The 26,767-nt window shown below is 37.2% G+C and overlaps 1 protein-coding gene across 4 annotated transcripts in view; it reads left to right on the top strand.

The window, feature by feature from the left end:
• Positions 1-26,767, top strand: part of ARHGEF3 (Rho guanine nucleotide exchange factor 3) — a 100,851-nt gene that overhangs the window by 37,804 nt on the left and 36,280 nt on the right. For 3 of the 4 annotated variants that reach the window (XM_058845235.1, XM_058845233.1, XM_058845234.1), the window contains one exon: positions 14,998-15,060. In XM_058845235.1, coding sequence (XP_058701218.1) covers positions 14,998-15,060 — 63 coding nt within the window. Of the gene's footprint in view, positions 1-5,217; positions 5,309-14,997; positions 15,061-26,767 lie in introns of those variants that run through there. The other variant, XM_058845237.1, reaches the window with a different exon arrangement.

The raw sequence follows: 26,767 nt of genomic DNA, 5'->3' as shown, positions 1-26,767 counted from the left end.
CAAGAGCAGGGAAACTTTACTTCATACCATCGACAGCAGCAGTGTGAGGAGCATTACAAGTATCCTTCCGTGATACACAATTTCTGGTTCAGAAGACAGGAGCTTATAAATGGTAGCAAGTACTCACCCTGGGCACAGATTTTTGTTTGTAAAGGAGTTGGGTTTGATGTCTCCCTGCTTAACCTATGGGCGGAGTTTTAAATGGCTTAGCTTGTTATTGGTTTTGGTTTTGAACAAACCATTGGGACTGTTGTTGATTAGTCACAGGACTAATTTCTCTTGGAACAGCAAGGTTTACATTGGCAAACAAATAGAGATGCTATCAGAAATTCATTGTGTGGCATTTGCGTAACTGGATAGCAGTCAATTCCATCTGCAGTTTCAAAACACATCAGAATTGTTGTATTCTTAATGTATACACTGAATTCAAAACCAAATTCCGAGTGACCAGTTAGACAATTTTGAAGAATTAAAAAATGTATTATTCCAAAGCCATATGCTGAGTCAGCATGATTTAATCACCATAACTTCTGCCCACAGTGTGTGATGCACAATTAGCCATGTCACGCTGGAATGTTGTGTTTGAAATTCCAGCTGGACATGGTTTGTTGATATGTTGGTTCTTAGGCCTGTGACAAATGGCCATATTTCTATGTAGGGTCAATGGGGACTGTAGGTTACAAGGTCCTCTGTATACAGTAGTGTGGCAACAATCATGAATGTGCTGGAGCAACAGCTGTGAGTTGTTATAAATTAGTTACAAAGGAGAATGATGCAGGCCGGCCTTTAGACTAAAACATTCCAAGATTCCAATAGTTGGGGACCCAGGTAGACAAAGCTGTGCATGTTTTATGAGCTATTACTGCTCGTGCTTCCTAGGGAGTGTTTGCACTGACTTCATTAACTCAATTCAGTAGCTGTTTTATTAAACTTTCATGGCTTTTACATCTTCAGTCATCCATAAGCTAAGTACATAGCCATTAAACTGTCCACCTAGTTTACTGAGGTGCTTCCAAGTTAATTACATGGCAGTTATAGAAAATACACTTTAGATTCTATGTTTCTTGGGGCAAGAACATTGAGGCCTTTGTAGAGCACTTCCTAAAAAGACCTCCACAGATTTTGACATCTGCAAGACTTTTCTCCCATGACTTTTGTTGTAAAGGGTAGGTATTCTGCTTACTAAAGCTCAGTTATTGAATTCATACTTTGAATTTTTCTGAAAATGAAAATAGTGTGATATCTCCCATTTGGAAAGGTTTTGTATAATTTCATTTTATCTTTTCAAAGAATTTTTTTTTTTTTTTTTAATACTTCATACAGTCATTCTGTTACTATTGTAGGGTTTTGTTTTATGGATCTTTGTAAGTGCTTTGTAACAAGTTTATTTTTGTTCTGGGTGTGGTTTGTTATTTATAGTAGAAATATTCTGTATATGCTATGAATTCTCTGTGCCAGTTATTTTGCACATACAAACAATACTGAGCTAGAAGCAGCATGTGATAAAGCAGATAGGTCCAACTGTGATTCTCTTAGGCTAAGTTGGATGTTCTGTTATAGAGCAGATTTCCTGTCTTTAATCATAGACTGGGTGTTACCTTGTACTCCTGCTGTCATTTACTGCTCTTTTCTTTGTTCGGCAGCAGATGAACTTGACCCCTGCTCAGTTTAACTCAAACCAAACTCTACCCATTTCTTTGTCTTTGTTTCCCCCCACTCCACCAGTGGCTGCTCTTTGAGAACATGTTATGTGAAATTACTATTTCCTATGACTTTGTTTCAGAAACCTGTAATGGTTAACCGAGTGATGCTTTTGTCTGGCTGAATTTGATGCCACTCATTCTGAAAACCAAAATTTTAGAAGCAAATTTGAACTATTAATTGGTGTTTTATTGCTAGACTGTTTCATTTCAGAAATTTTATTTTCAAATGTCTAGTGCATATTAAGGGCTGCACACATGACCTTGAGCTGCTGTTGTGTTTGGTTTTACTAGTTGTGATGCTTGCAAGAGAACTTGGTGTTACCTGTTACAAAGATACATTATTAACATGACTTTCCATTTTCCCCAAATTGTTGTGATGTTCTGTTATCTGATCTCCTAGTTCTTATACTGTAAAAACTCACTGATCATTCTAAGTTGGTTGTAAAAGTTTCCAATTTGGTAGTGCTTATGTATTTAAAACTGTGATTAAATTAAAAAAAAAAAAGTAAATAGATGGACTACACATTTGGAAAAGGTCTCAAAAGCATATCCAAAGACAGTTGGGAAGTTGTGCAAAGGTCATGAAATGAGGGCAGTTGTACAGATCCTAAGAAGATTATATTTCATGTCCTGAGTGCAAGGATACTGGGAGGAGATGGGAGAGAGCTGCAGTGCTTCTTGAGGGTCCTCAGTTGGGCAGTGGCTGGTGCAGCTTGCTGTGGCACGTGCTTCTGGACTACCACAGTCCTAGGAGCAAAAATAAAAATTATTCTCTTCTAAATGTCTTCAGCAAATCATGGCAATCTTTTTCACATTCTAGGAAGCATTATCGTAGAATTTCTGAGATCTTTCTCTCTGGGAGAATACATGAAAAACTACAAACCCAATGATTTGTACAATGGGAGATGGGATTGGCAAATTTGGATGTCTTGCAGGGAATTTGCTACCAGTGAGCATCTCTCCCAGCCTTTGGAAGGAGTCAGGTCAAACCTCACAGCACTTGAGGTGTGTATGTTCCCCTCTGTGCAGTAAAAATTCTGGTTGCAGCAGTAGGATATTGCCCTGGAATAAGGATTTTTATGTATATATTTTCTTATTTGCAATATCTGCTTAGGTAGCTTTGCTTGCATTTTGCTGTTTTTTGACACAGCAACTGAAAACTGTGTGCTGTCTGAATAAAGACTTGTCATGTGCTGATGGTTACAGACATTTGACAGGCTTCAGCCTTATGCCACCACAGTGCTTTGGACATTTTACAAGTGAGAATAACTAAGGAGAATACTAAGGAAACTTTCTGAAACATATTGTGTTATCAGATTTGTTTTAATTAAAAAAAAAAAAGAAATATGAATAGCTGGTGTTCATTCTCTGTTCTTGAAAACTATAGTTACAGCAATATTTAATTCCCTTTACTCAGAGCTTTATGATTTTTTTGGCTGTTTATTTGATTCTGTGTTCATGGTGCTGTCTTATTTCATATTTTGTTGGACTGGGCAGAACTGTTGTAACCGCACGGGGACCAAAGGATATTTCATATATTTGCATATTTAGAGTTTGTCAGTTCTGATTTCTGGACCTCATTCTTTTGATGAAGATGTTATCTGGAATCTAGATAGGGTATCTTAGATTTCCTTCCTTGGTACTTGTGTGGCTGTCTACAACATAAGTAAATTCAGGCTGAGCTTTCTTTCAGGTGGATGCCCTTGATGCTGCTGTCAACAAAGTGCAGACTACCTTGGAGGTGATTCATGTGCAACTGCAGGGAAAAACACAGATGGAATGTTCTCTTCCCTCAGACCTTAGAAAGCAGGTTGTGCCATCCCATTAATTTGTGTTGATTGATACAGGCAGGGGACCAGACTGCTTTAAATGTTATTTATTAGATTGATGAGAGAAAGACTGACGTAAAGCTGAATCTGTGGTATCTGCATTTAGGCTTTTTAAATTCTGATGGCTGCTGAGGCAGACAGTTATAGGTGGCCTAGGGTGGCAAGTGCAAATATAAAGAAGCATAGCAAGTTCAAGTCTTTACATATTGTGGTCTCCAGGAAGTGGAATACGGAAATCCAAATGTTACCAGGAAATCTGATTGAAAAATGCCTGCTAACCTAACTTCATCTTTGGTGCAATTAAAGAGCTATGGATATCATCACACTTGAAAAAAATTGCACTCCTGTATTTGATCCTGGGTCAGGTGTCACCAAATTCTGATAGCAGAGGATTAGGGTTTCCTGTATGGAGTAAAAGATTATTTAGAGAAATAACTTTAAGTTAATAAAGGGAGACTAAAGAATACTTGTAGAATATTGCGGGCTTATATATAGAATTTATATGTATTTCCTTGGAAAAATACACTATATTTTGCTGGAAGGGTCTGAAAAGAAGGTGGCTAGGTTGGGTTTTACCTCAGTTTTGGGCAGAGAAGACAGGCCAGTAGCATTCACCAAGAGTGATGTTCTCCAGTAATTTTTAAAGACTCGGTCTGAAATGTCTGTTTGCTGAAAGGTCTTTCAGTCAGTATTTTCAATCTGCAGAGATGTTGTAGCTCCTCTTCTCAGAGGAACTGGTTGCTCGCTGGTATCAGTTTCACCTTTTATCTTCTTCCTCCAAGCTCGGCAAAATTTTTTTTATTCTGAAGAAAGATTCCACCAGCTCACTAAGTACTTGTTTTCTTTAAAGATGAAGTTTGAATTGCTGTTATCTTGCTATCCAAATTCAAATGTATCTTGATATTCTTGCCCAGTGGAAGAATGCAGAATTCTGCTGATAGCGAGACCAGCTCTGTGTTTGTAGATCTGAGCAAGTCACAAAAGATTGAACGGGATAGGGGCAGATCAAGAGTGAGGTGTAATTCTTTCTTTCTACTACTGATAAAATCCAAGTCTGTACTTGTCCTTACATGCAAATTTGGGGTGCTTTGCTGTGCTTATCTTTGCTCCTTTATTCTGGGCTGATTCTCAGACAGCCTGTACTTCATTTTTACCATTATGCCTCTGTTAATTTAAGAACTCCTCCTAAACATATCCCATAACTTCTCAAATACTGAAAAAAAAATAAAATCTGTAAAATAAATATTTAAAAGTTCTGCCCGGTATCTACCAGCTGTTTTGTTTGCTGAGATATCTACATTTGGACATAGTTGTCTGCCCTTGAGTTTGAAGCCTATTGTTGCTGTTTAAAAATTGCACAGGTGGGAGATGGACTGTTTCAAAGTTCCCAGACACCTACTTGATATTTTAGAAACCTCTTAGTGATATCTTTACCTTCACCATACTGGTGCTGTTCACTTACTGGCTGTTTGTAAAACACTTTTGTCTGTTTAAAATATTGTTGTGAACCGGAGTGTGAGAGAAAAGCCACGACAGAGATAGACACAACTGTACGGATCAGCTTCTGACACTTGCAGTGCACTGCATGACAGGAAGCGAGAGCAAACTGTGTGGCTGCATGGGGAGGAGTTCCTGCCGAAAACTGAAGGACAGACATAGGGACTCCTTTGTAGCAAAGACTTTCTACTGTTACGCTGAAAATTAAGAAACCTCCTTAAATCTGAGTACGATACAAAATAACTCATGGTGTGGTGCTGCTTATTTGTGCATCATCAGGTAAGTGTGAATCGGGATCGTGTAACTTTTTATTGTTTGTGTGTAAGTTGGAATTGCACAGATACTCCTTCCAAGCATGCCAGGATTTAAGACTTGGTATTGATTAAACCAGAATGTTGCTTGGCAGGAATGTTTCCTTAAGCAAGGAAAGAAATTTGGTAAAAGTTGAGGTGATATACTCTGCTATTGCCAGTGGGATGGAGGACGGTTTATTTTTGTCTCTGTATTGGTTGGTTGTTGCTGCAGGGTGATGGGTTTAGGTCTTTGCTTCTGCTTATCTGTCATACCCATGGAAACATCTCTGCCATGGTCTCCTAGCCTGAAAATGTGAATTTTAGCTGATGCTAGGGCTTAAAGGGGAATATTTGTAGCAATATGCATTATTGTCTCCATTGTCAAAGCGAAAGCTGTAACACATCCTACTTAGAGTGTATTTACACTGCAGAATGATTCTGGTCTGCAGCATGTGGATGTGGTATCACCTGGAAAACTGGGTGCTGTTATGGACACTGCACTTTGGAGAGATGTGGACAGAAAAGTAGCAAGGTTGATAATAAGTGTAGAAAATACAGCCTTTGAGGGAGATTTAAAGGGTTTAGTGCATCTTGTGTACAGAAAAACAAGACGATATAAGATGTGGGTATAGGTTTATCTCTGAGTGTGTATGAACTATTTCAAAGTAGGCACTTGTTCTCTATTTGCCAAGTACAGCACAGGAATAAATGGTCTTTTTTCACAGCAAGGGAGATTCAGTTTAGATATTTTGGGGATAAATGCTTCCTGGTTGTCATATTCATCAACAGTAGAAAGTATAGAATTATATATTCTGTAATTCTGTAGAAGTATAGAATTAAAATCTGTCATTTCAAACTACGGTATAAAAACTTTCCTGTCTTACATGTTGCAGTGATTAGCATTTAGTACTTGGTTGTTCACAGTGATTTGTGTTGAGCTTTGATTTTGGACTGTTAATCTGTGAATAGGAGTAGCCATTAGGGACACCAGTGAACAGATGTGATCTGAGATTTTGCAGCTCCAGCCCCAGTTTACAGCATCCTTTCTTGGAAAACTAGAGAGCATCCTAGCATTTAGGAATCCAAGTTATTTCAAAATATTTGTGTGTGTTTTGACTAAAACTGTACTTTGAAGTCTTTAGAAATATGTGATCAAGGCTGGGAGCTGTAGGGTGAAGTGAATCAGGGATGTGGAAAATTTATGGCTCTACAACACCTGATAGGAAGGTGTAGCCAGGTGGGGGTTTGGCTCTTCTCCCAGGTAACAAGAGACAGGACAAGAGGAAGCAGCCTCAAGTTGCACCTGGGAAGGTTTAGATTGGATATTAAGGAAAATATCCTCCCTAAAAGCACTGTCAAGCACTGGAATGGGCTGCCCAGTGCAGTGGTGGAATCACCATCCCTGGAGGTGTTTAAAAGCCTTGTAAGTTGTGGCACTGAGGGACAGGAGTTAGCGGTGGCTTGGCAGTGCTGGGCTAATGATTGGACTTGGTGATCTTAGAGGGATTTTCCAGCCTAAGGAATTCTGTGACTTGATGTTCAAGAGTCTGTGTGCCCTGCAAGTGCCCAAAACTTAAGGGTAGAGTTAGAGCATTAAAACACCCCAACTTTGATTATTCTTGCTTTTACAACCAGTTCTATGCTAAATTCCCTCAGCACAAACTATACAGGGCCAGGAGCTACAAATTCATCACCTCAGGTTGCCAAAGACTAAGGAATCCAGGGATTCCTGGATTGCAAACTTTGTTTGCATGCTGACTGGTTATATTACTTGGAAACCTAAAGAACTGTATCTGACAGATCTCAGCTGAAAAGCGAGAGAAGAATAGAAGCTGAATCTAAATAGCGTATGGACTCTTTTATATTGCATCTTAATTTTTATTTATATACTAGGTGAGTTAAGAATTAGATATTGATTGTGTTAATTAGAAGCATAATTTATGTAGGAGTGTTCAGATTCTAGCTGAGAAAGGATTCTCATGCAACAAAAAACTCCTATGGAAAAGAAATAACTGTAACTTATTTAGCTGAATTTGGTTTGGATTTTACTGTAAAGTTTGCAAATGTTTCAGTGTATTTAACTGTTCTGGATTCCAGTTACTGGTCCTCTCCCTGTCTTCCAAAAAGGGGAAGGAAGAAGGTTAAATAAAGGCAGAGTAAATACCAGTCCTCAAACAAAGCTGTGCTAATCCTTGTCCTTACAGCATCCCGTACATGCACACCCATTTCCTGTTGTTAATGTTAAACACATTGAATATAACTTTCATTTCATTGTTCACTTCAGTGTCCTTTTTACATTACATTGACCGGAAAATCTCCAATCCATCACAACAAGCAGTGCAGAAGCAGAGGCTGCTGGCTGTGGTGAGGGGAGGCTGCCAAGGAGCTGCCATTTTGGCCAGCAGGGATGTGATGACTCCTGGAAGCGCTTGAAAAGTGTGAAAGTCATCAGTGGCAGAGATGACCTCACCACCATTGCAGTTTTTGCTGTGCTGCAGCAGAGCAGAGTCTGTTTTTTCATTTGTTTGTTTTCTTTGGAACATCAGGGGCAAGCAAGTTCTGTTCCTAACACCAAGTATCCCGGGCTCCTGCCAGCTGAACTTGTGCAGGATGGACTGTCCATGCTGCGTCCCAGGCTCAGTGCAGACTGTGCAGTGGGGTCATTCTGGTCATTTCTCTTTAAAAGCATTAATGTTAAAGATTTTGTGTCACTTTTGAGAAAATGAAACCTGGAAGGTCTCTGGCATTCCAAACAGTAGAGGGCACTGGAAATATACATGGAAACCAGTTTTATTATAACACTAAAGAATTTTTGGTTGCAAGTTCCTTTTGCCAATATAACATAAAGAATTGTGATGCTGAAATGCAGGGTAGCAGGTTCTGGACATTCAAAGAAATTTTTGTGTTAGAATTTACTATTCTGATATTATGGTCTCCAAAAGCATATATGATGCATTATTCAGCTAATAAAAGTGTCATGCTCTGGGGAAACTTGTTTTAAGATGTTTTTGTTTCCCCATCCTTCAAACTCTTGTCAATGGTACAGCCTCAGAAGTGGGAGATGAACAGGGAGCTCACTGGTATTGGCAAGAAGGTGAGTGACAGGCTGTGGTAAAGGAAAAGAGGGCTGACCTTTAAAGGTGGTGGAAGATCCATCTCTTTCTGAAAAGGCTTAAACTCTAGGGAATGAATTGTCACTTTTTTGTGAAATTGTAATTGGTTATCTTGGAACCAAGCCCCATATTCCACAGGAACTTCAGTTATTTCTTGCTGGGGACTGCAGCCAGAGCTGTGTGATTAATATGTCACATTATCCTGCTATACAGACTTTCTAGAGTTGTGCATCTTTCATTTATTTTCTTTTTCCCTTCTTTCATCTCCGCCTTTATTTCATTTTAGATGCTTGAATGACAGTGCAGCAGGAATGTGATATGAAAAGTGTGTAATCCTATGTGAGGTTTACTCTTTATTTCAGTATCAGTATCATTCTGGCTTGAAGCTGGGTAATGCAACTCCACTGCTGTCTCTTCTAGTTCACTTCTGAACTCTGCTTGGTGGGATTATAGCCCATCACCTGTGGCAGGGAATGTTAAATGAGTGATTATTCGACTAATCTTAACAGAAAGTTATTAATGTCTTGCCTAGTAATTAAGCTGGATCCAAGGCATATTTCATTAACTGAGTAATAACACCAGGTAAGAAAAATGCTGAAGTTTTTAGACATTCCTCTTGTGCTAGGAAGACTAAACTGAAATGTTCTAACTTCTCTATTTGCTAGCTGTGTCATCTGTTAAACTTTTGGAAACATTTTAAATTAGCCAGAGAATTGAAACATTGAAGCAGTCCAGTTTGTACTTTTTCTCTTTCATCCTACCTCCCTTTTCGCATTCCTCTTAACATCTGTTTTGTACTGTTTGTGCCTCATCACTGGACTCTGTCCTGAGTCCTCCATGCTCTGTGGTGTAACTAACCGGGAGCTTGATAATTTTGAGATCATTTGAATGTAATTTGAAATGGAAACAGAGAAAACTTGAAACAGATCTTATAACACAGGAGCAAGAGCAGATGGAACTTTTGGAGTCATTAAAAGAATAAATATGGCCTTAGCAAGTGGTACTTCTCAGGGATTTTTAAAGAACGATCAATGTGTGTTGGTTGGATGGGTGTGGATGCGCTGACAAGCTACAAAGAAAAAAGAATGAGAATTTTAGTTTCTGAATATTTTTTTGAATTTCCCAACTTCTGTATACATTAGAGATTTAAGAATTAGGAGGGTGCTTAGAAGTGCATATCTATATTTGAGTATGTACATGTGGATGTTGCTGATAGAAAACATTTACATATCAAGAGAATTTATAAGCTAACTGGATTAAAAAAAAAAAAAAGTTGTGTAAAAACAGAGTGACTAGAAATTCACGTTGAAGTCTGGATTATTGTTGTGATTTCATGTATTTCTCTAAGGAAATGATGTGCTCCTGCCTTATTCCGAGCTGCCTCAACACTGGCTGTGATTCCTAGGGCATAAGCCATCATCTGGCTTTGAGTGGGAGGGTTCCTTGTAGATGTAGAGGTGTTCTCAGCTGGCTCAGGAGATACTGATTGCTTTTTAAAATTAAAAGAAAAAAAAATCATGTAATTATGCTGCTTTTCATGCAGACATAATCCACCCTTTGGAGTGCAGTTTAAACCTGGCCTGTGATGTTTGACTTTTTATTAAGTACTTGATCAATTTTCTCCTGTCCTTCCACATTAATCCCTTTTGATTTTATTTTTGCTCTACCTGATCTCTCCATATTGTTTTTCTTTGGGTAGTTTTGTTTTTTAATTTAGTCTCATATAGATATTGTCTCTGATAAAAGTGTGCCATAAACTAGAGAGGAGCATAAATCTCATAGCAATGAATCCCTTCCTGCCTTTTTCTCAACAGTAAAAATGATATAAAACTTTGTTAGCTAAATGGTATTCCCTTTTCTGTATTATTGGAAATTACAAACATATGTGTATATACACTTGTTATATATATATATGTATATATTTGTATGTGTATGTGTGTATATATGCACTTCTGCTTATTTACATTTATTTAAACCATATAACTCCATTATTTACAAAGTTATTTTCTTCCAATTAACAGTATTGAAGTGTGTTCAGCTATATGTTCTGGAAAGACTGTTTTAAAAAATATTTTCATATGAAAGCAATCTGAAATACTGACTAATTGAATGGTTTCTGAATTTTCTTTGTTTTGGGCTTTTTGTTTTGAAGGCATGGAAAAAGTCTATTTCATTAGAGTGGTTCTCTCCATGAAAAAAAGGCTTAAAGTTGTTTAGTGTTTGATTTTGAAATGAGTCTGTCTCTGACTGAGAAGGTCTAAGGGCATGATGTGCCTATTCAAATACATTATCTTGAATTGTTGCTTATTTTGATACCAGTCTGTGTGCAGACACATTTAAGCATTTAGAATGGAGAGATGATTTAACAAAAATCAGTGAGTCTTCTGAAGAGCATTTCCTTCCCCATCACAGGATGGGTTTTGTCAAGCTATTTTTGTGCATCTTTACATTTTATCTCCCAGGTGGTAAAGTATAAATCTGTGGTATTGATAATTAAAACCCTGTGATGGTGACTATGTTAATCCAGCCTTCCTTATAACAATGTCTTATTGCTCTAATTCCTTTAATGAAATCACTGCTTTAATATATAATTGGATATCTTACCTTATCATCTCCTGTGAGATAATTATGGAAAGCAACTCTTTACTGCTGTGTTAAGGCCAGGAAGTGTCCTGTCTCTGTAACTGTGGGTGTAGGCACAGCCTTTTGGGCAACAGCATCACAAACATTAGGATTGAAAATTATAATACAAAAAGCTTTTTCAGCCTAGAGGTACATGTGTTCAGATGCAGGTAATGAACCTGTGTGGTCAATTGGAAAACACGGACACATTTCTGATCCAAATATGTTCTTGCTACTGTTTTCATGCAGGTGTGTACCCATTTGTTAAGGTCTCTGAATACTGTGCAAAAAAAAGGAGTTATTGAAGTGTTCCAGACTTTCCTGGTTTCCCAGGAAGACAAAGAGCATCATAAAATTTTTTAATTTAGTTTGGTTCATGTACATACAAATTGTACCAAAGAGATGCTCTGTGGTGAGATGGCATTTGTCCATTGCTGACAGCCCGGTGTGGAGTTAGCACAGTGTTCTGTGTTCTGCATGTCACACAATGCTGCAGCGAGCCATTCTCACATCACAGTGTGCTGGGCATGGTGAGAGAGCAGGGCTGGGCTGAGGACAGAGCCTGCCTTGCTGTGGGACACTGCAGTGCTTCCTCACTCAGCCCTGCCCTGGGCTCTGCCAGAGGCTGCTACACCAGGCTGAGCTTCTGGGCTGCTTTGTTGAGAGGTTTGTGTTGCTTCGTGTGCCATGTGAATTAAAACATAAAATGGACGGCAACAATTAAGGGGTGGAATGTGGCAGATTCAGGGGTCAGTTGCATTGTGCTATGACAGCTGAGACAGGACTTGTAACCCCTTTGGGGAAAAGATCTTCACAAAGAGCAGGGATTAATTTAATGAGCACCTTATGCTCCCTGCACAATATCCACTGCAATCTTTGCTTCTAATCCACTTATTATGGACACAGAAATTTATCTGTGATCTGGTAGCTCAATTATTGGATTTTTTTTTTTTTGCCATGGAGTTCTGCTTCCCCTTTATACAATGGTAATAGTCCTTGAAATTCTCAGAAATACTAAATCATTAATCTTGCCTGCAGTAGTTAATATTTAACAATTTCTATATGAAATTACTTGTGTTGCATAAGCACTAAGACTGACAGAGAATGTAAGGAATATAATATTTGCATACTTCTGGATAACATTTTATTCAGTAGTTTTTATATTGTGTGTATTTCTTTTCAGTAAATAGAAGTTCTAAAATAAAGTGAGGAATGATCCTTTGATTAGCCCAGTGAAGTCTGAGGTAGAGGAAGAGATGCATTTTGTGGAGGCTGTCCCAGACTTCATATGTAATTGCTTTTCCTACACTTTACGAATCTTTTCATTGCTTTTTGTGTGTTCATCACAGCTGATACTGATTTGTTCCTCAGGAGTGTATTGATGTTTAGTTATATAACCAAGGAAGTTGCCTCTAAATAAGATAGGAGTATTTTAATTCCTGCTGACTCCATTTTGTGCTGTGCTTTACCTGAATAGCTTTGCTGTGGATGCCTGTCCTCATGGCCACTGTTTTGGCCATGATACCTCTGTGCTTTGCACCCAGACAGCTGCTTTGAATGGAGCAGTTAGAAGCCCACACACAGTTGTTGTGTAACTTTCCCTCTGCAGTAAAATGATGTCCCACCTCATTCAAGTTCACTTTAATCCTGTAGCCTTGCCTAGTACAATTGTACTTCATATTATGTAATTTATAGTCACAATCCACTTTCATTTGAGTTGGCCTGTGTTGGAAGTGCCACCTCCTCTGGTAATCTGTAGCCATGTGACTGCAATAAGAATCTTATAGTTGGTTATTTAACAAAGGAACTGCATATTTGTTGTGTGTGTGGTCATTTGTCGTGCATGTGGTCATTTGTCACCCTCTATTAGAAGTGAAATTTAGCCTAAGATGTCAGACTGAAATCAACACCATCCCAAGCTGTGGATGCAGTTGCATCCTGTCCATCTATACACAAGAAGCATCAGTTATAGACACAAGTTTAGACTCAGTACACCAGATCCATGCACCATTTTAATTTACCCTTCTTTTGTAGAAAGCTGTATTCCAAATCCAAAAGCTGTTCATTTTTAGTTAACCTGTGTCTACTGTGTAGGAGGGGTGGTACTATTCAGTGTTATAATTTCCTTTTGAGAAGTAAAGACTCAGTGGAAACTTAAGTAGAATCAATATATGATTTTTTGAGTACAACTAAAGGATGTACGCATTTGGGTCCTCAGAATTATAATTAGGTTTGAAAAACAGTCTGCAACATGTTCACTAGAATCTTAGGAGATGTTACCCTCTGGGCAAAGTACTGGCCTGACAGATCTCATCCCTGGTTTGTGTATTTCATAACCAATTCATATTGGCTAACCCTAGAATAGTAATTCAGGTTAGTTTATTCTGTGGGGGGAGAAAAACGAACCTTAGAAAAGACTGATACAGGATAAGCAAACATAGAAATATTTCAGATATTTCTGTTCATAGCTCAGTGTGGCCTGGTCCAGAAATTTCTGTGTCCTAGTTAGTCCTTTAACTTGTTGCTAATAGTCCACACTGTAACAGTAAAGGGGATTTGATAGTGCTTAGTGTGAGGTTGAAGAATTACTTCTTGTCAAACACTTCTCACTGTGTAATGTGGTGACAGAACTCATGGTCCAGTTTCTGAATAATAACGATGTTAAAACACAGCTGTTGCTGACTTTGAAATTACTGTTTAAAAAAAGTATCAGAAGTCACTTTCTGAAAACAAGCAAAATTGTATTTAAATGAGTCAAAGATCTGCTGAAAACCAGTGAGTAAACACAAAAGGTTTCAACACTAGGAGTTTCATTTTAAAACAGTATGAAATCAAAACTTCTGGATTTTGTGATAAATATTCCTTATTTTTTTTCCATTAAAAACCAGTTCTTGGGAACCATATGCTTGACCTAATAAATTTGAAGCTGTTTCACTGGCTTCACAAGAGCTGGGAGCATGGACACTGGGGATGAAGGGGAGGGGGGGATACAATTTTTCTGTGTTTGTTTTTAAATTAAAAATACCTGCATTGTGTGCAGCTTCTGCCTTTTTTCTGAGCTTTGGGCACCCCATAAGTTATGAACTCTGTATGACATCTGTCTGGGGTTTTTGGTCTCTAAATTGCTCATCTTTGACTTCTGTAGACTGGAAACTAAATCCCTAGGTATAATTATGTGTGACTTCTTGTTTCCGGTTGACAGTGGAAGACAGCACAGCTGGATAAATAAGAATCATGTATTCTGTGACTTCTCTTGTTTCCTGAATCTCTGTGGCCTGGTAGAAAAAGCAGATCTCTGTTAAATGACATTTCATACTTATTTGAAGTGCATGCAGATTAATCTTGTGGTGAACCTGTGAAATGACAGTAGAGAGGGCTTGCCATTTGCAAACCCAAAACCTGAATATGGAGAAAAATGCAATCCCTGATATGGAGAGTGAAACCCTAACATACACTAATGTAATTCCTGCAGTACAATTCACCTTTTAGCCTCACCTTTTATATTGTCTATCTGGGGACAGGACTTGATTGCTGAAGGTAGCCTTTGAAAAATCTTAAATATAAGCTTTCAGCACAAATTATGAGACTCTCTTCCTGACAGTCTCATTAATTACAAAAGTTCATATCAAGTGCTAAAGTATGGTTTCCAATATGGAATAATTACTTATGATTTTAGTTGTAACTAAGTTTCTTAACTGCAGTGAACCTATCTGACCAGAAGAAGGAACATTTAATTCACTATGTGCTAATAGGTACCTTTTCAACTTGTGAAAAGAGAGTTTATATTCACATACATGATGATTATAATGACGATGAGAGTAAATTAAATATATATACACATATGTGAATGACATCATGATGTATACTTGTTTTGGAGTCAAGCCAATGGCAGTTGGTACTGTTCACTAAAACTGAGCTTTCTTTTCATTTTGCTTTATAGAAAAAACGAAAACAGAGTACTCAAGATGAAGATACAATCAGTATCTGCAGCCTGGATACAAGTGTGAGTAATTTAATTTTCTTTTTTGCCCTCCCCCTCTACCCCCTAATATTAAAATATGGCTGTTAGGAGTATTCTGAAGTAAGCCTATTCTATCTCCTCAGCTGTGTTGTTTTCATATATAGCATGACTAACTTGTTCTGCTTGTTATGAAAAAAATGTTTATTACATTACTGTTCTCATTTTCTGTATTAAACCTTTAAAAGAAAAATGAAGCTATAATGACAGTTTATTGTAAAGCATTGAATCTCTTATAAGTAATTAATTGACATGATAAAAAGGCTTTGTGAATGCAGGATTTAAATACAGACCTTTTATACTGTTGAATGGGTGTATGAGAAATTCCATTTCAGTTGTCAGTTGTGGCTAATGCAAGCTGTAGGAACCAAATTCTTCCTGTTGATTATGGTGGATGTTGAATCTAAGTATTAATGAGGCTAATTATGCAGTACACTGCAATGTGTGTTGTTTTTCCTGTAAACTTGTGACATAAAGGTACACTTGAAGTTATTGTTTCAAATTCATGGAACTAAAATAGAGGCAGAAAAATTTGCTATTCCTTCTGTTCAGTGTTTTCATCAATATTTGCAGTATTATATTTACAGTCAGCTGTTGAACCCGTTTTCCTTTTCTCTAGACCTCTCATGTAGTACAGACAGAAAAAGTAATGGAAAAAATATAGAATAAACACTGCTTGTTTTAACAGTTTTATTTCTTAGCAAGTGTCAAACCTAGTGCTGTGGTTTCTTTAATGATTGGATGTTAATTTTGGTTTGAAGTATACCTGTTCTTTGAAGCATTAATTACATTGAAGGGCTCACCTGCCTGGATGGCTGCAGACAAACACAAGCTCTTGCAGGCACTCAAGTGAGCTGGGTAGAGTCCAGCACTATTCTGGAAATCATAATCCCACAGTAGCCTGACCTTGTCTGTGAGCTAATATTTTAATGTTAGTTAATCACATCAGACCTTACATTGGGCCCAACCTCAAAGGAATTGTTATTCCTTTAAAGGAGTTTTGAAGGAATTTTTGTGCTTCAGGGAAAAGTGGAAATCGTTGACTATTTATTATTATTTTGGACAAATTGATTGTTTTTAGATGCTTGTCTCTGATCTGGGATGGAAAATGATGGGTTAAACTATTTTTATGTTTCTGGAAAAAGCATGTATTTTATTCTTCTATGATTAAGAGAATTAGGTAAAATTCCCTTGTGTAGAATCCGTTATACTGCTGTAGAAATACTTGGATGAATATAGTTCTCCTTTGGCTAATAGCTGAAGATGTAGATACTGTTTGAAGGGGACAGTTTCAGCTAATAGAAGAACTCCTGGAGGAGGGTGGTCTAATGTGACCTTACCTCTGAGTTTGTCCCACAGAAATACAGACAGAGTACTGAGCAAAGTGAGGTTTGTGGTTTACTGATGAACAATAGATACAGCAATAATAATAGCAGTATCCTTCTTTTGCAGTTATTAAATGCCACTTAAAAATTATAAAATATTATTTTCTTGGTACAGCTTTTCTGTGTAATCATTATTACCGGCATGATGAACATGAATTGGAGAAGAGATAAAGTAATTCAGAAAATGTTGATCTATAAGAAAAGTTTTAAGTTTTATTACTAATAAAAAGTATTGAATTTGTATTTTCATTAAAAAACTTGTAAATCCATACTTTAGAGTGATCTTGTCAATAAAATGTGTGAAGGGCTGCTAAGAAAACTATTCCCACTGTCAGCAATACAGAACTTCACTGTTTAAATGCATGCTGGAGTCTGCATTAGAAAATAGGGGGTGAGAAATGAAATGGTGAAGAAGTTTGAAACTTTCCTTACAGTGCTTCAGAATCACTCAGGTCAACAGAGTGGGGAATATCCCATGAGGATATAAAGGGTATGTGTTGTATCTTGAAGAATGATCAGTTTATTTAAATGTACAACTTAGATAAATATTAGTTGATTTATCTTTTTTTTGCTTGAGATAACTTCAAGCCTGTCACTCCTTTTTTTCTGTTACCAGGAAGTGCTTGATTAATTTATGCTGCACGTGTATATTGTCTCTTACTTTGCCCTGAACTCTTCTACATTGCAGTACTACAGGTTCCTGTTCAGCATGTGATACACACTGTGCCCTCACCACTGACAGGACCTGCTGTTAAGGCCAGTTTGCCTCTGGCTGTGACAGGACACTTAACCTGTTGTGGTCACTTGGAGAGGGTAGGTGCCTTTGGTTAAGAAAATGAGCCTGGCATGTGAATTAAGAACAGCGCCATCAGGTTTTTTAACTTCAGGTGATGGTTCAAATGCGCCCATCAAAACTTGGTGCTGTTGACATTAAAACAAGTTGGGCAGGAAGTGCTCACATTTTCTCATTGCTAGTGTTCCTGCCCTTTAGATTATCATCCCCCTAAGTAAAGGAGAACTGTCACCTTTGTGAGCCTCCTGGACATGGCAAATAAACTTTTGTTTTTCCTTTCACATTGTATTTTTATTATGATTAATGATAAAGACAGTGCTGAGGATGCAACTAGACCAAACACCAAGTGTCTCGTGTGATTTGAAAATATTGAAGGGTCTTCTAATTGCACTGTGGAATCCTGTAGCACAAAAGGGATGGTTGGAATCCAGCAGTCCGTAACTGTAGAGGCATTTTGGTCTCTGTGTGAGCTTAAATGCTATTTGTGTTGAATAGAGATGTGTGTTTTTGTGTTTTGGGTTTTGATTTTAGAGAGCCATAGCTGACATTATAGGTAATTCAAGATTTCTGTTACAAGGCAGAGTTGGCTGTCTTTTGTTCTCAGGTTTGTGGTGGCAAATTTCAAAAAGAAGTAACATATCAAAAGTAATCAGTTCATACCTCACAGAAACCAGCAGTGGTGGTGTATTGCAAGGTCATTTTTCCTTTTGCAATTGTTCTCCAGTCCTCACGTACAGAGTAACTTATTCCCAAAAATGGAAAGGGCGCTGAAGAAAGGGATGAGGAGAAGTGTCAAGAATAATTTAAACTTTAGAACAGTTTCTGTTTTAAAAAACCAGCCAAATATACTGGAACTTATTTAAACTGAAATCAAATATCCTGGGAACAAACTGGCACATGATTAGTTCCATGAGAAATGGTCTGTCTAAGATTATTTCCTCTCTTGGCACTAAGGGCACAAAATAAAGCTGCTTGTAGGTTCTTACCAAAGCAAAAGTGATGCCATTTCACCTTCCACACAGTGGCACAATTCTGGCACAGGGTGTTGTGGATACCAGAGGTTTTGCAGGAGTTCGAAAAACAAATAGGGTAAATTCATGGAAGAAAAAACCATCAAGAGCTATTAGACTGAGTGAAGTCATCCATCTGAGGAAGCCCTTGAAGTTGCATATTTCTGAGTCTGGGAGAGCAAACAACATGTCTGTCACTAAGTGTTTGCTTTCACGTATTGCCCTGGACAGCTTTTTGTTCACTATTGCCAGGGAAATGGTGCTGGCCTGAGATCCATCCTTGGCCTGTCATGGCCATTCTCAGGAGACTTTGATTAGCCCAATGCAATACCATCTTTTCTTCCAAGCAATGACAGTTTTGAAATTACTTAATGAGGGCTCTATGCTTAATTGGAGTATTTGGATTATAGCATGATGTACATAAATAAATGTTCAGGTTCTTTTGTCTAGCAACTCTCTTAAGCCCTTGAAAAGATGTGCCAAATTGTTTATATGTATAAACGTATGTATAAATTCAATGAATTTATTTTCCAGGCTTAACAATATGAAAATTTGAATGTGTGTGTTCCCTATTACAAATTTGGATTTTCACTGGGATAATGATAGATCATTAAATTTTTACAGATAATAAATCTCTCAAGCTGTCTAATAAAATTGGTTATTTTTATTAAATATTGTATGTATTTAACAAATCAGTATATTGGGCTCTCGTGTGTAGCACACTGTCTGGTTTGCATGAGATGAACGACTCCTGCTCTGGTCAGTTCTCCACCTCTCTGAGCTGTTGATGTAAGAAGCTTGTGGTGCATTCACTCTGCACTGGTTTCACAAGCATCACCTCAGGGATGTTTTTGTGCTTGGCAATAGAATGATCTGGCCATCTTTACTGTCTAACAATTCCAGTTTGCGTAAATGTGTCTGTTGGCCACCTTTTTTCCAAGACAGGTGGCACTGAAGGAGGGTATTAACTATTTAATGACTGGATTGCTTCATACCTTGTAAAGCAGCATTCATATGGGTGTCCTGCCAATTACATCATCATGTATCTACAATCCTTTTACAAAAATGGATTTAAATTTTATTTTCTGTGACTGACCATTGCCAGACATACCTGTCTTTTCTGAAGGAATAAGTCATACTGACAGAATTTCCTCTCACAGGAAACACTGCTTGGAGCTTTGCTGACTCAGGACAAGGAATGGTAACCCAAGTACATTAAATGATCTTTGTATTTGTTTAGTGATCTGGACTGGCGCTGATGCTTCAGGAGTTGATAAACTGGCTTATTAAACTGACTGGTTGGACTTGGCTCATTTTATTGCCAGCTTAAAGAAGTGGATTTGCAAATCTCCTCAATGTCAAATAGTTTGTGATAACTTGTGACAGATGTGGCCAGCAGACTGTGAGGGCTGAGTGCACGAACATACAAGGCCACAGCAGTCAGAAGGTTATTTAAAGGGGAATGTGTGCAGTATCTGACATGGCTTTGTTCATATTGGCCTCCACTGAGAGGCTTAATTCAATCCATGGACTTCAGCCTGTCCAGTTAACTCAGCCAGTGGTGTTTCATGCTTGTGCTCTTCAAATGGTGATAGCTTCTCTATCTGCATATGCATAATGATTTAGAGACATTATGTAATTAACCTGGCTTACATAAACTTCAGATTTTATCAGTATCCCTTTAAAGGCTGGGGAATTGGGGCAGGTAAACTAAGACAGCTTTAAAGATCATAGAGGGCAAAGTACTTTTTTGTTTTTAAAACACCTCCATGAGCTCTGCTCTGTATTCCTCTTGTTGCAGACATTCTCTCAGTTAAATTCTGAGCAGCTTCTGGATTATTTCTGTCTGTGCTCTTGCTTCTCATTGCTGCTGTGACTTTTGTTCTTTCCTCATAACCCTGCTTTGAAATGTGGTTTTTCATTCAGTGCTCTTCTTGTGAGCCTGGTGCAGCACTGGAGGGTTGTGCTCCTTACTCAGGCACAGGCAGCTGGTTCTTTATTTGTATTCCATAGCTATTAAATATAGTTAATACATCACACTGAGCAAAATGGTGGTGAACACCGTTATCTGGAGATTATTGCACAGAGCACTCAGCAAGGTACTTAACAGCAATGCGTTTTTAATGGCTGTTGTAAGAGGGGTAACTGCGTAGTTGAAATCTTGTAATGGTGATCATATGTCTGAACTCTGTAAAATGATAAATAACTCAGGAGATATCCAGAACAAAAAGCTGGTAAAACCTAATACAAAACTTGGACTTTTCAGAATAAAATTGTACTTGATCAAAATTCAATAATACAAAACTTGGACTTTTCAGAATAAAATTGTACTTGATCAAAATTCCATCCAGAAAAAGAATCAGGGCAATGGTGTGCAGTTCTCCTCTGCAATTGGTTGTATGCAGATTTGTTGTAAACTCTTGGAAGATGCTGTTGTTATATTGAGAAGGAACATACAATAAATACATGATGAAGTAGACATGTAAAACAGTTTCATAAAGAAGGTAAAGTTCCCGAAGAGCTATTTTTTTGTTATATAGAACAGTTATCATTAATGAATATTAAGCTCTGCCAAGTAGTGACTTACTAAGGAGTGAACTGGAAATGTCTTATTGCTCATCTGTCTACTTCCAAGTTAATAAAATATATCCCAGTATAAAATACAAGCAAAAAGGTACCTAGACTTAAGGTACATTTGCATACATAGACCAGAGTTCATTAATTTTGATTGCTTTTAGTGCAAAGTGATCATTTATTATGTATTTAATAGTCAATATAGCTGAAACATTATTTGACCTAATTAAACTTAATTATAAATTCAATTATATTTGATTGCTGAGGTATGGCAAGCCAGCTTTATAAGCTTAGATAGGATTACTTCCACATCAGCTTATCAGAGTCAAGATAATTAAAATATATATTGTATCCGAGTCTTTTATTTCTATAAACTGTGGTCTCTTGAATGTTCATAGTATAAAAGGTCTTCAGCTTGCCCTGTAGGATGTATACAATATGTTTGAATTATTCATAACCTTTGAATATTGCTATGCAGCAGGGTGGTCAGTGCTCATCTGGATTCAGACTTCATTATACAGTGACTATTCTTAATCCATTATTAATCCCTCATATAATTGTCATAGACTATACCCTGTCTGCTGCTGGCATTATTTGGAGTAATGCTCTGTATCTTAACGCTCTGTTTTGTTACTCTCTTGCTGCTTCTCATTAGATAAGGCCTACAAGTGCTGTATTGGAAAAATGTGTAAATTGCTGGTCAGGCTGTATTTTTCCCCCACTGCATTCTAGTATGATCTCAGAGTTCCTGTGTAGTTATACAATTACTCTAAATTTATGTGAACAACTTCTCAGAATTTGGCTAATTGTTCCAGTAAATCTCATGGATTATTTTGGTGAAGACAGCAAATGCATGATGAATTCAGACATCTTCTGTGCAAATCTGCCTGTACAAATCTGCCAAACCTTTGGAAACACACACCAAACATTCTTGAAACATGTTTGGGAACTGAGTAAGAAAATTTGTTTCTTGTACATATTCACCTGTTTTCTAGAAATGAATTGGTTTGTAGATGCCTTAAATGAAGTATGATCATTAAAACTAACTTGTTTTAATGATATAGCTCAAACTATAACAGTATCTTACTGTGATTTGCTGGCATCTATTTGTCTGCTCCTATTTAAATTCATGTGCAAGGCATTATTTGATACAACATCATCACTTTGTTGTACGTGCCTTTCTCCTTTGCTTTGAGATTACTTATAAAATTCTTGGCATTCTGCAGTCTCTGAAGGGGAAGTAAAGCCACAAAATGGTTTTGTTGGGGGACTTACTGGGGAAGTTTTATTGGGGAACTTGTCGGTTCCTAGAAAATTATTTTTCTTCTTTTTTTTTTCTGATGAGGCATGCTCAGTGTTACTGGTCTGAAACGGAAATATGTATAACTGTGGAGCAAGAAAGATGTGATAAAACCCCAAACTTGATGGTTTTCAGACACTGCAAAGCTATCCCTTATACTTTTGCCATGGGGTTTAGTTGTTGATCAAATCTTAGATTATGATCAAGTCTTGGGAACTGTGGAAGACTTCTAATACAAATCTGAAAACAAGTTATACCAATTCTTAGATGAGGTATTCTTTGGTGAGATGCCAATTTTTTCTTCCCTTAGCTGTACTGACAAAAGAGAAGAAAAGGAGCTAAGGTTTTGCCTCCAAATCAGAAAAGTTTCATCAAAAACATCCTCTCAATCCGTGAACTTCACTGCCAACAGCAGCAAATTATCTCAGTGAGAAATACATGACACAAAAGATAACTTAATCTTCAGAAACATGAATATTTTGTAATTCTCATGATATTTGCATGTTATCTTTTGTCTTTCTGATTCAGTCAAAAGTAGTGTACATAAGTCTGTGTTCTATTTCAAAGAATTGCTTTGTATAGTAATAGCAGTGTAATTTACGATATTATACTAGAACAGAAAATGACAATTGAAGTTTGAATTCAGTTTAAATTACTTTTGGGTTACAGAAAAAGGCTTGATATTTGCTTATTTTCCACATGGCAAATGGGGAGCATTTGTGAACTGAAATTAGCCAGATGTTATTGGCAGCTATGAAGTTGGATATCTGTTAGGCAATGCATGTGGTAGTTGGTTTGATGAAGATTTGCAGAGGAGGTTCCATAACGAAATTGAATCAAGTAATGAGTTACTGTAATTTGGTTTATTTAGAGGTCAAAATAAAAACCGATATTAGTTCTATAGAGATAAATATTGTATAATGCCATACATTTTCTAATATTAAATTTATACATCATTATCAGTAACTGTATTTTATATTGAATTTATAATATGGACTCTGCAGACATAATTTGTAAGAAAAATGAAGGCACCATGTAAGCAATGTGCTGTGTGTGGCCTGGAGCCAAAGAGTTGAGGTTTTTCAAGTTATGTTAAACTTTTGACTGAAGCAGTCTACCTATAATTATTCTGTGGAAGAGGGAAAGGATGGCCCATTCATCCTCAAATAATATCCACTGGGAATGTGTGACATAGTCCAGTGCTTACTGAAGTCTCGAGTGGAAGCCAAGTCAGGATTTAATTGAATTAGCATGGCTGTATAGTTAAAGTCCATAAATTTCTGCAATGCCAGATATATTTTGGCTGTGCCTCTAGAAGTGACCAACTGTAACAGGAAATTAAGTTTGTACATAAATACACCAGGATGCCTCTGTACATCATAGCATTAGGACAGGCCTTGTGAGGGCATTGTCCCATCCATCTTCTGCTGGCTGAATTAAATTATAATGATATTATTATTCATTACAGATAGTTTTGCATGGTCTTTTTTTGAAGCCTCTACTACTCCTGCAGGCAATCCAGCCTAGAGCTTCTCTGTCTATTGTTAACAAGGTTTCCTAGTCACAAACCAGTTTAAGGCACTGTCTTACACCACATGTGAGCATTCAGATCAGTATAAAATCCCCTGAACAGGTATGGCCAGGGGATCCTGTACTGTACTTTCTAGTGTAGCCAGGACCTACAGAAAAGCAGTTCTTTCAGACAATGCCTTTTCCTTAGGCAGGTCAGAGGAGGTATTTTTGTTTCAGTTAATGTAAAGTTAAAGTAATTTTATCAAGATATTGAGGTGATTTTCATTAAATAATAGATAACATCTCCCTCTGTCTTTTGAAGAAACCTCTTTTACTAGGCTTTGTGTTTTTTAAAACACAAAACCTAGTAAACAAACTGCATCTTAGCAGGAAAATCATTATCAAATAACTTCTGCAGCAAGAAAAACAAAGACAAGCTTACTGTTAAAATTTTTCTAGTAGGTACTTCCTCATTTTAGCTGGTGAAAGTAATTAAAAAAAAAAGAGATAAGAAATTTCACTCAGATATTTGTGGTTACATGGTCTATTTGGCTTGTTTTTATTGCTTTATGAGCGTTTTCTGTTTTCAGTGGATCACTGGACTTCTCTCTTGATCAGATCCTTATCTGAAAAATGCAACAAATGTGTGTTTATTTTCCTAACCTGCTTTGAGACCAAACTGCAGAAATTCCTTGAGGAGTGTTCTGTACTGCCAGTGCTGTGACTGCAATTGGAAGGGCACATCCCAATGCAGGCTGTAACATGATTTGTCATAAAAGGTTAATACTAAAAGTTTAATACTTTTCTCTGGGGTAATCTTAGAATGTTGTGGTAATGTCACAATAATCCTAGAAAGTTATCTGTGCATAGCATGTATTTTTCAATTAATTTGGTAGCCTTTAGGGCCTCTTATCTGTTAGAGAAAAAAAAAAATTATTGTTTTTTCTGTCATTCTGTTATCTCTCTAAATCTGTAATCAGTACAGCTGAAGGGTATCTGCTTACAGCTGCTGGTTCTTTTATGCACCTGCACCCTGTTCCCTTTCCATGGTGTACAAAGCAGCCAGGAGGGGAAAGCCCCCAGCAAATAGAAGCTTAACAAGTGTTTCTAAATGCTTTAAGAGTATTTTACAAAAAAACCATAATAGGTTATTTTTTACAAGTGTATGAATGTGTTTGTCAATACAATACTAGCACATCACCTCTACTGCTGATGAACAAAACTGTAGAAAAAAGTGAACTAAACTTGCAGAGTTTAATAATAAATAGTAATAGTCTCAGGGGTTAAGATATACCCACTAACATACAGAAGGCTGAACAAGTGTATCTTGTAAAGTCATCCCACCTGGATGAGGACAGAACATCTTTAGAGGTAATGTATGAGATTTTTATATTTATTTGAACTTCTTCATTTACATGACTACAAAAATTAGTAAGCAAAAAATTAAAAAATTTTGCTGTGAACCTGCAAGATTCATTCATGCAAGTCTGCATTTGCAGGATAAAATGTAAATCTGATGCTATATTACAGGATCTTTAATTTACTTCCTCTATACTCTCGTCTGCTAAATCAGCCATTAGTTGTATTAAAAGGTCTATTTTTTAATTGATCTTAAGGCAATGTTTATAAAAACCTAGCTGATAGTTTTTACCACTGTTCTCAAAGAAACCAATACTGAAAGGATTTGACTTTGTCTTGGGAAATGTTCAGACTTTCATCTACTATTTTTGTACATAAAATACATTATTTAATCTATATATTTGCTTTGTACCTGTGGTAGAGGTTGCCCTTTTAAGTTTTGTTTGCCTCTAAGAGCTTAATCCCTTCATGGAGGAGGAATTCACTTGATTTATCTAAGTAATCTGGCTTCTTTAGTGAACATTTGATAGAACTGGAAACCAAACCACAATCTTTTTAAAGCTCACCTTCCTGGAACACAGGTAATTTAAATTTAAATCCTTTATGAAACAGTTGCTACAGTATATGTAGGTACAACTACACTGGTAATGAAGCTAGGACAGATTTAATTTTGCCTTGCATCGCTTTCCACTTCTTGGCAGTAACTCCAAAAAAAGAGTTGAAATTTCCCATTGGGTAAAGAAAAAGGAAATGGAAGAAGGAACAAATTGTTAGTGGCAACATTAACATCTTTTGTCTGTTAAAGCATCATCAGAAAAGCTAAAATATTATAGCTCTTCCATGTGGAAGCTTCTATATGGAAAAAGTAGGTCTTATCCTTGGGGATTACAACAGCTAATGAAGGAACCCGTTATTGTTCTCAGATTACTGTCATTTCCTGATATGGAAACAGCTTGAACCAGCCAAACTTGCATTTGAGAGTTTGGAATGGCATCACCTGAAACCTGCTTCAATGGCCTCTTTCTCCTTTATAGAATTAGTAACTACTTGAATTAATGCTTATGTACAGCAAAACTGAATCAACAGCAACTCTATGAAGCTGCAAATGGGTGCAAGTTCCCCTGTGAGCAGCAGTCACTGACACTCTCAGGTGTTTACATAATGTAGCTGTAAATTTACAAAAGTCATATGTGCTGATTTGTTTAGGTACATCATTTGTGAAGGAATCAGCTGCTGCTTTGCAAATACTCTATCAGGGCAGCTAAAGCAGAACCAAGTAAAAAAAATATGCATGTAAGATCTGCTGTTACTTAACAACAAAAATAAATGGAAGGAAATGCTCCAAAAATAACTGGGGAATTTTTTTTTTCTCTATACCCCTCCAAAGATTATTCTTTAAAATACAGAAGTTAAATATCTGGCCTCATCTTTGGGAAGGTGGTTTGTGCTGAGCACTAAGCTGATCAAGAAATGACATTCCTGTCATGAGTCGATGAATCCATGGAGTTGACACATTCCTGACCCTGACTTTCCAGCTGAATTAGTAGTTGAAATGCTCATACAGTGTACTGGGAGGTTCCAGCTGAGACTGCTTGGAGCAGCCACATGAATCATATGGCTTTAGACAGAATATTTAAAATAATTCTGAGACAAAAAGACTAAGAATAGAGAAGGCTGTTGTTTATTAGGTAAGATAGCTATTTGTGCTGTACCTGCTTGTTCAGGTAACAGCTTAGCAGCAGACTGAGACCCAGATGGT

This window comes from Poecile atricapillus, chromosome 9, assembly GCF_030490865.1.
Source record: "Poecile atricapillus isolate bPoeAtr1 chromosome 9, bPoeAtr1.hap1, whole genome shotgun sequence".
Lineage (NCBI taxonomy): Eukaryota > Metazoa > Chordata > Aves > Passeriformes > Paridae > Poecile > Poecile atricapillus.
This window is presented reverse-complemented; position numbering and strand designations above follow the sequence as displayed.